This window comes from Leishmania donovani, chromosome 25, assembly GCF_000227135.1.
Source record: "Leishmania donovani BPK282A1 complete genome, chromosome 25".
Lineage (NCBI taxonomy): Eukaryota > Euglenozoa > Kinetoplastea > Trypanosomatida > Trypanosomatidae > Leishmania > Leishmania donovani.
This window is the reverse complement of record NC_018252.1, coordinates 757,241-773,344: the sequence shown is the minus strand read 5'-3', so window position 1 is coordinate 773,344 and position 16,104 is coordinate 757,241. Positions and strand designations below refer to the sequence as shown.

General features: G+C 61.0%; 5 protein-coding genes across 5 annotated transcripts; all 5 read left to right on the top strand.

Moving 5' to 3' along the window:
* Positions 1 to 864: 864 nt before the first annotated feature.
* On the top strand, positions 865 to 2,016 carry LDBPK_252120 (hypothetical protein, conserved; the record flags this gene model as incomplete). Its single annotated transcript, XM_003861494.1, has 1 exon — positions 865 to 2,016. The coding sequence occupies one exon, from the start codon at positions 865 to 867 to the stop codon at positions 2,014 to 2,016; it is 1,152 nt and encodes a 383-aa protein (XP_003861542.1).
* Positions 2,017 to 4,014: 1,998 nt separating this feature from the next.
* LDBPK_252110 (hypothetical protein, conserved) lies at positions 4,015 to 5,115 on the top strand (the record flags this gene model as incomplete). Its single annotated transcript, XM_003861493.1, has 1 exon — positions 4,015 to 5,115. One exon carries the CDS (start codon positions 4,015 to 4,017, stop codon positions 5,113 to 5,115), a length of 1,101 nt encoding a protein of 366 aa, XP_003861541.1.
* Positions 5,116 to 6,242: 1,127 nt separating this feature from the next.
* On the top strand, positions 6,243 to 7,160 carry LDBPK_252100 (hypothetical protein, conserved; the record flags this gene model as incomplete). The annotated part of the gene is made up of 1 exon (XM_003861492.1): positions 6,243 to 7,160. One exon carries the CDS (start codon positions 6,243 to 6,245, stop codon positions 7,158 to 7,160), a length of 918 nt encoding a protein of 305 aa, XP_003861540.1.
* A 1,206-nt stretch (positions 7,161 to 8,366) lies between these two features.
* On the top strand, positions 8,367 to 9,206 carry LDBPK_252090 (hypothetical protein, conserved; the record flags this gene model as incomplete). The annotated part of the gene is made up of 1 exon (XM_003861491.1): positions 8,367 to 9,206. One exon carries the CDS (start codon positions 8,367 to 8,369, stop codon positions 9,204 to 9,206), a length of 840 nt encoding a protein of 279 aa, XP_003861539.1.
* A 2,151-nt stretch (positions 9,207 to 11,357) lies between these two features.
* On the top strand, positions 11,358 to 15,347 carry LDBPK_252080 (hypothetical protein, conserved; the record flags this gene model as incomplete). Its single annotated transcript, XM_003861490.1, has 1 exon — positions 11,358 to 15,347. One exon carries the CDS (start codon positions 11,358 to 11,360, stop codon positions 15,345 to 15,347), a length of 3,990 nt encoding a protein of 1,329 aa, XP_003861538.1.
* Between the last annotated feature and the right edge of the window lie 757 nt (positions 15,348 to 16,104).

Genomic DNA, 16,104 nt, shown 5'->3' with positions numbered 1-16,104 from the left:
AGGAGGAGGCGAACGAAAGCCCCGGCGCACTTGCTGTACTGGTGCGAGTGGGAACACTCACACCCCTGGTGTGAGCATTGCCGTGCACGTGCACATACTCAAGCACACACATACACACCTACCCAGCGCACTAGCGCAGTCAGGCACATGATGCATACCCGGACACTCCTCCCACCTTCCTCCGCGTCCACCGCCTATCCTCTCCTTTACCTTGTTCCGCCTTTTTTCCTTTTCACTCCGGTTCATACGCCTCATCACAGTAGCGACATCACACCCTCCCCAGCGTCCCTCGCCGTGATCGCCAACGCCACTGCTCCTGTGGTGGCCAGTAGCAACTGGGTCTCTCCTCTCCTCTTGCTAGCGCCCCTCTCCTGCCCCTCCCCCATTCTCTTTTCCCTTCTCAATCGGCGTCTATTACGTTAAAGTCGTGTCTGTCTTCTTCCGTGTGCAGCACGTCACAGCTGCACGTCTTTGTTGTAAATCCCCCCCCCAACACCCGCACACCCTTCCCTCTTATCGCCTCTTGTACGCCTGTGGTGTGCGTTGCCGCTCCTTGATTTTGTTTTAGTGCCCCCTTCCCCCCTTGTCTCACCACGCCATTTTCTCTTTCCGTCTGGCCACCTGTGCTTTCTGCCACTGCGTCGTCTTCTGTATGTATGTGTGTTGACCGCTGAACATCCCCCTTCCTCTCCTCTTACGCACTGTGTCTCGCGGCTGCTTTTATCCTCTGTGGCAGTTGCCCCTCCGCCCTCGTGAAGCTCCGCTCGCGTCCTCCTTGCCCGAATTATTCTGAACTCTCTTCGTTTCTCGCTCGCTCCCCTCATCGCCCCCTCTCCGAACCCCCTTCGTTGCGCCGCGGCAAAAATGCAGTCCATCATCGTGAACCTTCTCTCGGACATCTTCACGGTCCAGCGCGACACCTTTCTCGGTCGCCTGATGCCATGGTTCGCCGGCGGCATCGTCGCCTTCGTTGCCTTCCCGTGGGTGATGATGGTGTTGTATGGGCTGTACTTTGGCATCTTCCTGCGGCCGAAGGAGCAGGCCGCCATGTCGCTCTCGCCGCTCCTCACGTTCTTGTACTTTCTAACGGACGAGGCCACACCAGGCTTCGACCAGCGCCTCATGCGGCTGTTCCACCCGAGTCTGCTGGAGGAGGAGAAGGACGGCGGCTCTGTGCAGCGTGGCCTCATACGGGCCATGTCGCGCTGCCTCATCGACAAGTTCGGGAAGGTGGCCAACATACCCCGCGACACGGTGGTGTTGAAGCGCGAGGGCAACGACGTGAACTGCATGGCCCTCGTCGACTTTGAGAAGGTAAAGCAAGTCCGCTGTCAGCTGTCGTGGAAGCGCCGGCCTGGAGTGGTGAAGCGCTACCGCGAGAAGACGGGCCGGTACCCGGCTCGCTCAGAGAAGGAGTCGTTCGTGCTCAACGGCATTGGCATCGCCTTCCCCTACACGTTTCAGGTGACAAGCTTCCACATTGACCCGAAGAAGGGGGACGAGTTCAACATTCTTAAGTACGTCCGGCTCGTGGACTTCGACGACTTTGGGGAGCTGTTTGTGCGCCGCCTCTTCGAGAAGCCGCCGCGGGCGGCCGTGTCGATGATGGTCCAGTCGCTGAAGGAGAAGTACTCGAGCGGCGAGGCACTAGCGACGCTGCAGGACTCTGTGCAGAAGGTGGTCGATGCATGCGGTGGGCTGGCGTCGTCGCTGGGCAGCCTGACTGTGGAGCAGACTTCCTACAAGGCCGTCTACGCCCCAGTCCCAGAGGAGGCGGAACCTCTGCCAGGCGAGCCCCAGACAGAGAATGAGGATGGCCGAAAGGCACCGGCGATCGACGGCGTGGACATGGAGTACCTCGTGGAAGGGATCACGCGCAACGTCGAGGCGTACCTCCGCCTTACCTTCTCCGGACTGAAGGCGCTGGTCACTCGGTACGAGCTGCGGCTGCTGCCAGACGAGCTGGCGCAGGTGGTGGTGGACCATGACACGGGCAAATCGATCATTGTCGGGTAGAGGCTGTCCCCCGGTCCGCCTGTCAGTTCGTCTCTCTCCGTGGGTGTGCCTGCGCCTTCCTCTCTCACCCCTCTACACATGAACTGCTCAGCCATCCCACGGCTGTTTCCAGCTTGGCAGTCCCTCTGTAAACCGCGCTTGAGCCATTGGTCTCCAGATGACCTTCAAGCCAGTAACCCCCTCCCCCAAAGAAGAAATATAGGTGTGGCCTTCTTCTAATGTTGCCCGCTGCCCTCACGTGAGTGTTCATGTCTGTGGGTGCATGTCTTTGTGGACTCCCGCGCGAGCACCGCCCTCCTTCTCGATCCTCTCCTTCACACGCGCAGCCACCCCCACCCCTTCCCTCGCTCCCTTACGCACACAGAGAGGCACGCTTGCAGATGGGCAAGATCTCGGTACGTGATGCTTGTGGCACCGCGTCTCTCCTCTCTCCCTACCACTACCCCTGCCATCCTTCCCTCGCTTATCATCCCGTCTCCTTCCCTTGCACACACGCACACATACATATATCCACATCCTTCATGCTTACAGCAACAGAGGGTGCAAATCTCAGAATCGCAGCACGCGAGCCCACAGGAAGGAGCGAAGAGAACGAGAGAGAGAGACGTGCGTCTTTCTCTTGCTCGCTCGCTGTTGCTGCTGTTGCTGCTGTTGTGGTTTTCTCTCTCTTGTGTGTCTGTGTGTGTGTGTGCCCGCCTGCCTGCCTGTCTGTGTGTCTGTCTGTGTGTGTGTATGGCTGGGGGGAGATTTCGTCTTCGCCATCTCGCCTCCCTCTTCTTCTACTTTCCTCTTCCTGTTCCTGCTTGCCTTTCTTGTCCACCTCACTCCCTCATCATCTCCTCACGCTTACATACGTCACACACGCGTACACTTGCGGATACGCAGGACGCAGCACACGGCAGACCTACATCCATCCACCTATCCATCCATACATACACTTACACGCCGGCCAACGTGTACTCGCGCACTTTCCTCTTTTGCTTTTTTGCGTTTTATTGTTGGACGAACACTCGTGCGTACGCACAGGCATACACGCCCGTGTGTACGCATATTCGCGCGACAGGTGTTCCCGGAGCACGGTCTGCGCTTTCACACAACGCGTGCGCCTCTCCCTCTGCGTGCGTGTGTGTGCGTGTGCGTCGCTCCTCGTCTTCCCTGTGTTGCTGTTGGTCTCGTTGTCATTCTTCGGTTGCCAGTGCCTTCTCTCTCTTTCTCTTTGTTGTTTGTCGCGTAAACCCTTATACAGCACGTCTGCTCATACGCACTATTCACGTTCCCTCACCCTCACACGTCGTTGACCGTGGTGTCTGTGTCCAGTGACGGGCCAGGTGTCGCTCGCCCTCTCCCTTCCTCTCTTCGTGTGTGTGTGTGTGTGTGTGTGTGTGCGTGTGTGTGTCCTTCTGTGATTCCTTTCTGGCTTGTCGCTCGTGTTCGGGCATGGTAGTGAGGAGGAGGGTGGGGGGATTTCTACGTGTGCGGGTGCGTCTCTACTAGCCCTGCCATTTCTTCAGGAAGAGGGTGTGTGTGTGTGTGGATGAGGTGACTCTTGCTGCCTTCACCGCCGTCGCCCTCCTTTCCAGAGCCCATTGCGTACCCCCTCCCCCTCCCTCTAATTTCGTTCTGGCTCTTTTATCAGCAATAACACCATTATCATCTGCTGCTGCTTCAGTCGTTGTCTTCTGCCATTCTTTTCGGTTCTGTGCTCTCTTTCTTTTTTTTTTTCGGACTACTTACTCACGCCCCTCCGCCCACACACACGCACACACAAACATACAAACATACAAACACACGGTGTCTGTGTTCCTGTGCAGGTGCGTGTGTGTTCGTGTACGTGCGTGCTTGCGTGCGTCTGTGCCTCTCTCTATGTATAACCGACCTGCGCACGCCTGATCCGATTGTGGGCGTGTTGTTAGTGATATTCGGTTGTGCGGGTTTCGCTGTCTCTCTCCCTGTCCGGCCGTTGCTGCCACAGTCGCTGCCCGAGTCCTCTCGGGCATCATGGACGGCGAGCGTGAAACAAACGCGACCCCGACGTCGTTTTTCAGGGGCGTCTCCGAGAAGCTGGAATCGCAGCAGCAAGAGCAGCAAACCTCGTCATCCGGCCGACTCACTGCCGCCTCCAGCAGCAGTATCAATGCGATGCCGGCGAGTCCATACCGCGGCGGCGGCGCAGGAGGAGGCGCCACCCCGCCGTCCTCGGCCACCACCACCCCCACCTCTACCGTGACGCCGGTCAGCACACTAATCACGCAGGTGTCGCAGCACGCGCCGTCCAGCTTGCAGCAGCAGCGGAGCGCTGGGGGGCATACTGGTGGCTACGGCGATAGCAGTGGCACGGACGGCAGCGGCAATGCACACGCCGGCCCCCGAGTCGCCGGCGGTAGTACAGGCGGCAGCACCGGCTCCCGCCAGCGCGTGCACGCCACTGAATTGGTGGAGCGGGCCCGCTACATCCGCAACCAGCCCAAGAACACGTCGCCCATTGACGCCTCGGCGCACCCCTCGTTACTACCGGAGCCGCTTCCCGCCGTCCGGAACAAGAAGTGCCTCATTCTCGACGTCGACGAGACGCTGGTGCACAGCTCCTACCAAAACACGGGTCGGTACGACGTGCACCTCCCTATCGCCCTCGATCGTGACACCCATGTAAACGTCTATGTAGCCTTCCGGCCGCATCTCCATCGCTTCCTCGAGGCGGTAGCGCCGCTCTTCGAGGTTGTCATCTTCACGGCCTCCCTCAGCACGTACTGCGACCCGCTGATGGACTCGATTGATAAGCAGCGCATTCTTGGCAGCCTGCGACTCTTCCGCGAGCACTGCAGTGTGGTCGGCACAACCTACGTGAAAGATCTCTCGTTGTTAGGCCGAAATCTAGAGCAGGTGGCGATCATCGACAACAGCCCCATCGCCTACCTCTTCCAGCAGCGCAACGCAATCCCCATCACGTCATGGTTCGACGATTCACGCGACGAGGAGCTGCTGCGCTTGATCCCTGTGCTGGAGGCACTGGCGGAGGCGGACACCGTGTACGATGTGCTGGACAACTACAACGCACTCCTGCAACTCCAACAGCTCCACGAGAACAGCGGAGAGAAGTAGTGGCCGCACTCGCTCAGCCACACTCCAGACAACTAGGTTCGCCAGGTCGCAACTGCGTGCGCTTTTTGGAAGAGAGGAAGATGCGAAGGAAGCGAGTGCCCTGCCGTGGGGGCGTGTTGCTGCGACGTCCACGCAAATGCGTATGCATGCATTTTCACGCTTGTGTGTGTGTGTGTGTGTGTGCACGCTCGTCTGTGCTCGGGCGTCAACGCGTGCTTGCGCTGCGAAGAGGAAGGAGTGTCAGTGGTGCGCACTCTGTGTCTAATGCTCTATGGCGCATACTCCTCTTCGCAAGTTTCAGGCAATGCGAATCCCCCCCTCCCCCTCCCTCTCCCTCACTGTCTCCTGCGTGCGTCGGTTCAAGGATGCGCTATGCGCATCCCTCTCACGCTTGTACGATTTCTTTAGTTTGTAGTCGTGTTCAGCATATCGCGTTTGCCGCCACCAGCCACCGCCCATGGTCGCGCCCCCCTCCCTTCCTTCTCTCCATTCCTTCCTGCCCTCTGTCCACGTCACCCCACTCCACCCGTGTGCTACCTCTTGGAAGATCCACGCCACTCCCTGTCCCCCCCCCCGCGCACTCACTCACGCGTGCGCACCTCTCATGTATCCGTTTGGGCAGAAGATGCTCGTGGCGGTTTGTCCATGACAGCGGGGCGCGGACAAGATCTCTGTGGCCACGCGCCCTCTTCGTCGTCTTACGACATCCGCGCGTCTTCTGTGGCAGCGCTGGGAAGTGTACACCCCGCCAGTCCGGTGGTTTGGCCTCGATCGAGATGGAGATGCCGTGAGGCCCACCAATCCCCATAGGCGCTGGTGCATGCCGTAAGAAAGAGTTGCACTGGCTTACCGGGCACGCCCGCATACACACGCACCTCCCCTACCCTCCCCTCCACCTCTTGTGCTTCTTCCATCGCTTCTCGTCACCGCCACCCCCCCCCCTCCCTCCCGCCGCCCACGCGCGGTCTCCTTCATAGCACGCAAAGAGCAAACATCCCAAAATACACATACACGCAAAGAGGCACGCACACCCCTCGTCGTCGCCCACCCTCCGCTGCTGCCCACACTGCGCCCCCCCCACCACTCCTTCTCCCTCCCACCTACTCCCCCACCCCCTCACGCCCCCTATGCAGAAGACGACTCTCCAGATCCTTCGCGAGCAGGATGACGTCAGCAGCTCCTGCGTGCTCGCACTCCTGAAGGGAAACGCCAACTTTCAGTGCCTCTCCAAGAGCGAGGGTGAGGATATCCTCAAGCGCGACAACGAGGATGCCGAGAAGCTGAGCGACGGCATCCGCATCGCCATTCGCAAGGGCATCGTGAGCGGAAAGCCGGATGTGTCGCCAGTGAACAAGCTGAACGTGGTCGGGCTCAGTGCGCAGGAGGTGACGGACAAGATCGTGGCAGCGCTCCCATCCAAGAACGGCAATGTCATCATTCTGCAGGGACTCAGCGGCACTGGCAAGGGCACCACCGTGAGCAAGCTCAAGGATGCGCTGCCTAAGTGCGTCACGTGGAGCAACGGCAACATTTTCCGCAGCTACACGTATCTGTGCAACGAGGTTCTCGCTGCCCAGGGGAAGGAGATCACGGAAGAGAGCTTGACTGATGAGCTACTCTCCTCCGTCGAGAAGCGCGTCACGTTTGTGAAATGTGAGGACGGGATGTTTCATACGATGCTCGACGGCACGACGCGCGTGGCCGATGTGCAGAACACGTTGCTCAAGACCCCACTTATCAGTTCCAAGGTACCGACGGTAGCCCAGCAGACCCAGGGCGAGGTCATCCGCTTCGGCGCTGGTGCCGTCAAGCAGCTCAGCGCCGACGGCTACAACGTCATTCTCGAGGGCCGCTCGCAGACGCTGGACTACATTGCGAGCCCCCTCCGCTTCGAGCTCGTCATCCCAGATGTGGAGGTGCTCGGCCAGCGCCGTGCAGCGCAGCGCGTCATGGCCAAGGCGCTGGAGATGTTGGACGACAGCGCCTCAGACGAGGAGGTCAGCAAGGTGCTGGTGAAGGCAGTCGAGACCCTGCAGCAGCAGTAGATGCTGCGGCTGAGGATGCCGCGCACGCGCCTCTGCGCTATGAGGAGACGGTGTCTGTAGTCAGTCTGTCCCCCTTTTCCCTTCTCTCCTCTTACCCTCGAACTCTCACGGCAGTCACGATCCTCGTCGGTGGCGTCATAAGCAGACTGTCGATTCTTACATGGCGCTCGCACACCCATGTGTACTTCTCGCTGATTTGTTTGTTTCGTTTTCGTTGTGTGTTGCTCCCTCCTCCCGCTTCACTGTGTATATATATATATATGTGTGTGTGACTGTGCCTTCACCTTTCCTTCTGTGTGGTGATCGCACATCTGCGTGGGTGAGCGTGTTGGTGGTGTCACGAGGCTGGGCCGTCTGTCGACATCTTCCCTCGCTTTTCGTTCTCCTGCCCATGTTATCTTCTGCCGAGTGTGCAGCTCGTCTCCCTGCCTGCGTGTTTCACGTGCGCGTCTGTGTTGATGTGGATAAGTGTGGCACCTTCTTCGCTGGGCGATGTGGCTCCACAGCCGTCGCAGCAGCATTAGTCGCGGTGATGGTGAGAGTATGGATGGACGTGGCCCCGTCCGTGTCTCCCTCCTCCCCACCCCCCCACACCCAACACAGACAGGCACGCATACGCAGGCCATGCAGGTACAAAACACAGTTTTAGCTTTGGGGCATCGTAAGGACCGCGTGGAGGTTCTCAGTCCAAGCTAACGTGACCTTCACAGGCAGTGAGCGGCACAGGCGCCACGCCTGAGCCTGAGCCTCCACACGGCAGCACATACAGGTGAGACGGCTCCCCTCTCTCGAGCACTCGGACGGCGCAGCTCCCTCGCCGTGGAGCACCGCAAGTCTCAATGCTGGTGTGCATATGTGTGTGTGTGTGTGTGGGTGGGTACCTGCTCATGTGGGCATCCGCTGGATCACGGTAGGGCTGTATCATGCACTTTCCGTTTTCGGAGACTGCACTGTATCACACACACACGCATACACACATGCACATTGCACATATGCATCTCCCTGCTCATCGCATCCCTCCCACCTTCCCCTCGCCTCTCCTCCTCAAAGCCTCGCTTCCACACTGCAGCCTCTCCCCTGGCCCAGGCACTCACCCTCGCATATCTTCCTACCGCCTTCGCGTATCGCTCCCTCTCTCACTCTCTGGTAGCCGCTCCTATACAGCCGCCACCACCACCCTTACCTCCTCACTCTCTCTCGTGAACCATGTCCGCTGGTGGCGCTGAGTTCAAGGCCGAGATGCGTGCCGGCAAGCCGAAGTTCGGCATCTTCCTGAACTCCGCCAGCCCGCTGCTGGCGGGCCAGTTCAGCCACTCCGGCTACGACTGGCTGCTGATCGACGCTCAGCACTCGCCGGTGGACCCGCTGACGATGGCGCACATGATCGCTGCCATCCGCACGGGTCACTCCAAGGTCATGGTGCGCGTGGCAAGCACACAGGACCGCGCTGGCATCCAGTGCGCTCTGGACAACGGCGCCGATGGCGTGCTGATCCCGTATGTGAACAATGCGCAGGAGCTGCAGGAGGCCGTGTCCTGCTGCTATTACCCGACGACTGGCACGCGCTCCGTGTACCAGCCGCAGCAGTGCATGAACGCGAAGGGCCTACTCGGCTACGTGCCGGAGTCGAATAAGAACGTGGTGGTCGCCTTCCAAGTGGAGACGGCGGCGTGCATTGAGAACCTGGAGGAAATCATGGCCGTGAAGGGCATCGACATCGCCTTCCTTGGCCAGAACGACCTCTGCATGTCCATGGGCCTGTACGACGGCCGCTACGTGTTCCCGCAGATGTACTTCTCGCCGGAGCTGCAGGCTGCCACGGACAAGCTCATCACGACGGCCAAGAAGCACGACGTCATTCTGGGCCTGTTTCTGTTCGGCACGGACCGCGTAGGTGAGTTCCTGGAGAAGGGCTTCACCTTCATCAGCATCGGCAGCGAGCTGCACCACGCCATGGTGCAGGCCGGCACCTGGGTGAAGGCGCTGAAGAATATATCGGAGGAAAAAGGCAAGTCGTGGACGAACCAGCCCAGCGCCCTCGTGTAAGCGGGAGCAACAGCGGCCGCCGGTCGAGATAGTAGAGGGGGAGGGGCGAGAGAGTGCGCTGGCACAGACACACACCGGCGCACATCGGCGCTGCTGCCGAGCCACCCACACCCCTCCCCCGTCTCCTCTGTCTCTCTCTTCTCTTCCTCGACTTTGTTCTCCGTTCGTTTATGATTCTTTTGTTTTCTATTCTCTGGCAGCTGCGGTCGGCCCCGGTGGCGCTGTTGACAACGGGCGCACGCACCGTAACGTGGTACACGACGCACAGGAGCTCTAAGAGCAAGGGGGCGGGTAAGCGGGCTGTCGGTCCTCCTGCGCGGAGGCCCGATGTTGGCGCAGCAGCGGCCGCGGTGAAGGAGAGGGAGTGTTGACATCCCTTGTTGTGCGCGTGTGGTGAGTGGGGAGTGGGCGGATGTGCGAAGAGATAGTGAGCAGCACGCGTAAATGTGTGCGCTCCCACACGCTCCCTACACACACACACATACGCAGACACACCGCGTCCCTGCTACCTGCGCGGGGTTCTTCTACTTTTTCCTACGCGCTAGCCTCGCTGTCTACCCGCTACTTTCTCCTCCTGCTGTGAGCACGCCCCTTTAAACCTACTACCACGCTCACTCGCACACGTACCCAATCACACGCACGCACAGGCGCAGGCCCGCACGCTCATCGCCTGCTCGCTTGTGGCTGTCCAGCCATCCTCCGACCACGTGTGCACACACTCGAACAGCTCAGTGACCGCCGTCTTGCGGACGTCGATAACGCCTCTCTTTTTCTCCCTTGAACAACAGCCACAGCAGTCGCCTGCTCCTTGCACGTGTGTGGCATCGATACCGTGGGAGGACGAAGAGCTGGCCGGTGAAGTGCCTGTGTGCGTGTGTGCTTGTCCGAACCCCCTTCCCCGTGTTGCCCTTTTACAACGCTCCGAAGAGGTATGGACAGGCACGGTATGTGTAACGCAGACGTGTGCGTGTGTGTATGTGTATGTATATGTGTTACTGGTAAGGCACAACTCGACGACGTTGGAGCTACTGGAGGCTCATGCTTTCCACGCAGAGACGGTGATGCGTCGCTGCAGTGCCGTGCGATGAGTTGACGGCACGCCTGCCGCTGGTGTCGCGGTGGCGCGGATGGAACAGGTTGTGGAGTAGCGCATGCGCTGCGGTTCGCCGCTGCACCAAGTGCTGCGTGTGTAGTAGTCGTGAGCGAACGAGGGAGAGGGAGTGCACAGCTGTTGCAGTTGTGCAGTGGGGTGAGGTGGTCTGTGCTTGCTATGAATGGTGCGTGCCTGCGCGTACCTCCACCTCTCCCACCCCGCGTATCCCTCGTTTCTTACGTGGTCTGTGACACACAAACACGTGTTCGAGACACTCACATGCACCACATGGTCGGCGTGCACCTCTTTCTGTGAAAGAGGGTCGCTTGACTTTTCGTACTCGCTACCATCAGTGGCCCCCTTGCATGCCTGCGCACGTACGTACTCCTTCTCTATCTCCCTCCAACGCTCTCCAACTCCCCACACGGGTAAGCGCGAAGTACGGCAGCAGGTGTGTCGGTGGTGTCTGTCCGCGTTCGCCGCTGTGTACACGGCACAAGCCCACACGTATACACGAGTGCGGGCATTCCGACACACGCACACACAGAGCGAGGCGCTTACGCACGAGTGCACCGTGTGCACGACAAGAAGCATAGACCCCAACCCCCACCGCGCAACCACCACAGGTCCAGTCACTCACAAGCACATACACAACGCACCCCTTCAAGACAGCAGGGAGTTACATAACGGCGAGAGCAGCCGCATCAGCCGCGGCACACGTCTTGCCATCCACGAAAAAGGACAGGGCTGCAGCCTGGAATACGTTGTTCTGCTCTGTGGTGCTTTCATTATCCTTTCATAGAGGCGGCCAACGGAGGAAAGCAGCACACCGTCACGGCGAAGGAGCAGTGGGACCGGCAAAGGGGTTCCCAGCCCCCCCCCTCCCGCATCCCCAGCACTCTACATACAAGGAGGACACGCTGCATCAGTGGCTGCTGTTGCTGCTCTGTGTATGTGTGTGTATTTTACTCGTCTGAGGCGCATGAAGGGAAGAGAAGGGAGAAGCCCTAGGCACAAGGCAGCCCTGCACACTGGCACAGACAAAGTCGCGTACAGAAATGCCTCGTTCCGGTAGCCCAGCGTGGCATTCCCGCTCGGCGGAGCAGACGGCGCGCCTTCTGCTCTCCAACGCCTTTCGGTATGATACGTGGGAGTGCGCGGCGGCCCGGAAGCAGGTTCAATTCCACGGCGGAGCGGTGCACACGCTGCGTCTCCGCTTTCGCGAGCTGACTAAGCAGCGGATTGCGGCGAGCGATATCGAGGCCGTTAATCTCGCTCTCTTCGACCCTGCACGCAAGATGTTTCTGGGCGCGACGTACCAGCTGGAGGCGCGTGATATGACTCGGCCGCTAGCCGTGCAAGTGGCGCCGGCCCAGCTCCTTGTGTTGGAGACTGTGGTGCATGACACTCGCCCGTCGGCACCGCTGGAAGAGTACCGAGTTACCAGCTGGGGCTTCTGCCCAGTGGAGGAGATGATGAGCGGCACGATCTCGGTCAGGCTGCGGCCTGGCAGTGCGCACCTCCTGCTCGTGGAGAAGAGCTTGTGGCCCGCGGTCAGCCTGCCGACGGCTCCGAGCGACGTCGCGCTAACATGCGATGTGGCTGTGGACCAGGACGCAGCACTCGCGCAGCTGATGGGGGAGCTGGTGCCGCCTGGCATCTTCGTCTCCGAGGACTTCACACGCGCCACACCAATGCCTGGCACCTCACTTTTCCGACTGTGCGTGAGGAGCATTGAGCTGTCTGGCTCGACGGAGGAGTCAGCGTGGAACTTGGCCGACCCGGACGCGGACTGGTCCGTCGCAGCGGTGGCCCATAACGGCTTTCAGCAGCTTGGCAAGGGCAGCGAGGTGTCGCTGGTCTTAGAGGCGCCGAGCGACGGCGGTCGGCACAGCTCCTCATCGACCACCTCTTCCTCATCTACCCGGCGTCCGCCTGCAGCGCCGGCCGCCAACACGGTCCTACTGCGCTCTGACCTGCCTCTCGAAATTGACCGGCTGCCCGTGCACTCCGCCACGTCGTTGGTGCTGGCCATCCGCCGCCGCGCGCCAGGCTCACGCGCCTTTGCCGTTCTGGGCTTCTGCGTGCTACCACTTTGCATGATGCCGATGCAGGACCGCGACATCCGAGTCGAGAACCTTCCAGCCTTGCGGGGTCCCTTCTCCTGCGAAGACGCGCGGCTGCTGATGGTGGACTCTACAAGCCCGTATGGGCGGCTGCCGATCGCGGTAACCCTCACCGTGGAGTACCACGACACCGGCAGGCCAGCAAGGGCGCTGCCCGCAGGCCCCGTCGCCGCCCCAGCGGCGGTAGCAGCACAGCAGAAGGAGGAAATCACGAAGGATGAGGTAAGCTCTTCCTCGCTAACTTCCTCCGCCTCCTCCGTCATCTCCGGAGCGAGGCCGGCGCAGGTTCTTTCTACCGCCGACGTCCCTGGCAGTCGCGTGGCGGTGGGGCCACCCAGCTATACAGCCTTGCCGACACCCGCCGACGGCGGAGACAGCGCAGGCATCTTCAAGCTACTCTGCACCATCATGGAGGAGCTGCGCAAGGTGCGCGAGGCACAGGACATGATTCTCCAACAGACTAGCGGCGATGGCAGCGGCTTGGCTGCCCTCAGTCCTGCCCTGCAGGAGCGCCTCAACAAGGGCCTGGCGGACGGCGGCGTCGACTTGATCGACCTCGCGCCGCGGCCCCTCGCAGTCTCGTGGAGGGCGCGCAAGCTCATGCAAGATGGCGTGCAGCCCATTCTTCACCCCCTACACGGGACTCTGCTGGACGACACGGCGCCGGTCGTTGACGGGCTCACGTCGTCTCTCTACGGCTTCCGGCTGGAGGGCATAACCATGGACAACGCGCTGCACATGCCGGTGGACATCTGTCTGCTCTTCTCGTTCGGTCCTCTGCCGTATCAGCAGGTGGGTCCCCTGCACGTCACCTCCGTGGAGCGGACGCCCACCAACGAGAGTTACAAGGTGTACGACGATCGCCGCGAGGCCGGCTTTGTATGGTGCGAACCGACAGCGGCACTGCAGAGCAGTGCTATGCGCAAGTACAAGTCCTTGAGCAACGCTGTTGTCTACGTGCACCTGTACGACGCGCTGAGTATGTTCTACCTCGCCACGGCAAGTCTGCCGCTGTCCACCTTCCGCCGGCCTATCTCGGCCACGTGTGCGATGATTCCCATGGATGTGGTGCTGCAGCGGGACTTGAGCATGACGGAGCAGGTGGTGCCACCGAAGGTGTTTCCCGTGATGCGGCATGCGGGACAACTGCACCTCACCATCTTCTGTGTAGGCATCGGGGCCGCCGCTGGTGATAGGAAGAGCTGTGCGGCTGCGCTCGCTACCGTGCACCCGCCGGAGAACGTGCAGAGTCGCGTCATTACCGCGAAGAAGCTGCGGCACGCCGACCGGCTGAGCCCGGCAGGATCGATCACGTTGCCCTCCGGTATCAATGACGCCGCAGCGGCGGACGGCGGCGCCTCGGCCTCGCCCACAGCTGCCGCTCCGCCGACCTCAGAATCGAAAAGGGGCCGCGACGGCGGCGCGGGCGGAGTAGGCACGCTGCACTGGCAACGCGCGCAGTACTTCAAGACCCAGCTGCGGGAGCACCAGCAAAGCGTGGGCACGGCGCCGCAGCTGCCGGGGGTGCCCGACGCACACGTGCAGGCAGCGCAGGAGGCGGCCGAGTTGGAGTACCGCCTGCGCCAGCTCGAGCTCGAGCGCGCCGCCGTCAAGTCGCGGCGCATTGCCGAGGCGTTGCTGAGCCGCCTCACTGTGGAGCACGAGGTGCTCGTCATCTCGTGGCGCCCCGAGGTGGTGCGGACGTCCTTCGCGAACCCCTTCTATTGCGCCATGGAGTACTTTGTGGAGGTGGACCCGAGGGACACCGACGTCTGCACCGTCATAGGCGCGGCCAACTTTGTGTTGGGGCCGCGCGAGAAGACGGAGCTGTCGCTGGCGATACGGCTCTCCATGACCCAAGCCACCGGCGGTGGCGGCGGGAGTGGCGCGAACCACCACCAGCAGCAGCAGAACATCACGGTGCGCGTTTACTCTGAGACGCGGGAGCTGGTCTGCTGCATCCGCGTGCGCGCCACCGTGGTGCCGCCGGTGGTGGACCGGCGCTACGAGATCTTCGGTGCACCTGGCACGGAGGTGTCCAAGCGTATCCTCTCCCGCACCTTCTCGTCTTCGAGCTTTCCCGTCACGACCGGCAGCGCCGCCCTGCTGCAGCGCATGCGTGAGCTCTGTGCCTTTGTCGCCACGTCGGGCGAGAAGACGTCCGTAAGCACGAATGTGGTGCTGGACCCCATCACGCAGGCCTACATCACCGCGTGGGAGGAGGCAACTGTGACGACAGAGATACCGAAGGAAGTCGGCCGCCAGCGTATCGAGTACGTGACGCTCTTCTACGACGCCGCTATGAGTCGCTTGTACGAAACGTGGGAACTGTGCATCTTCGCCTGTGAGAGCTTCATGACGCGGGACATCTATTGGGGTCAGACAACGGCGCTGGGCCTGCCTGCGGAGGGGACGCGCGACATGTACTGCAGCGACACCGCCGTCACGGTGGAGCGGCGCGGGGCGTCGTACGTGCTGCGCCTGCACCCCCGCGACGTCGGCACGCAGCGCATGCTTCTTCACACCCTGAAGGACGATACGCTCAAGAAGACGCTGGTGACTGTGCCCACTGTGCACCCCACGCCGACGTACTCACAGGTGATCGAGCTCTCCCTCGCAGAAGTGAAGGGCCCTGTGCTGCGCCGCCTCACATTTGTAAATCGCGGAGACCGCGAGGAGGTTTTCCAGGTGCATCACAACTACAAGTTCAACCTCCGCGTGAACCCGTCGAAGTTCACGCTGGCCCCAAGCGACACGCAGTTCATCCGTCTTCAGTTCGACCTCCTGACGCTGCCGCCTGGTCAGCAGGAGGGACGGTGGCCGGTGTGGATCTTTATCAACAACTCCGAGGACAAGACAGTGGAGTCGTACCATCTGCAGATCGTGCTCCGTGCGCACCCAATCGTGAGCGTCGAGCCATAGGTGTGTGCGGCGAAAAAGAAGAGGCGGGAAGGCCGATGTTACGGCTCGGCGTTGTGTGCGCATCCTGGCCTCCCTCCCACCCGTTCTCTTTTCCTCCGACGTGTTTTTGTGCCTGTGTGCTTCTCTCACCGGCCATAGATGGCGCAGCTCTATCCCTGCCGCCTTTTCTCGTTTCTTGTGACCATCAGGAGCCCCTGAAGATGACGGCCATCCTAGCGCGTGGCGTCACAGGGTCCCGTGCTTGCTCCGTGGAGACTCGAAGCAGTCTGCCGCCCGGCCTCGGGCACGGCTGGCGGAGTCCCAGTGTCCGGCGTCCAGCTCTGGGCTGGCGCCGTGCCGGAGGGACATGCGGTCATAGCCACTTTTGCACCGGCTCACTACGAATCCAGCCGGTGATTCAACAAGGATGCGCATCCGCCTACTGCTTTTCTGCGTCTGCTGCGTTGCGGTGATGCTGAGCGTAATCCTGGACCTCGGCTACGCTGCATGCAGTGGTTTTGCACTGGGCTGAAGGATGTCAGGCTGTGTTGACTCGCCCAGTTCGTCGACGTAGCAGCAGTGAGCAGCAGAGGTTGACGAGCTGTGGCTGTGCTTGCGTGTCACGCTGCTGACCTGTTCATACTAGAATTACATCTATCGTGCCAACGTGTCCGTTTTTCTGCCATAGAACACGAAGTAAGCTGCGCTATGCCCCTCCCACTCCTTCCCCAGGCCTGCCACAGGGCCCCTCCCCCTCGCATCGCGCGGTGCGGAGCAG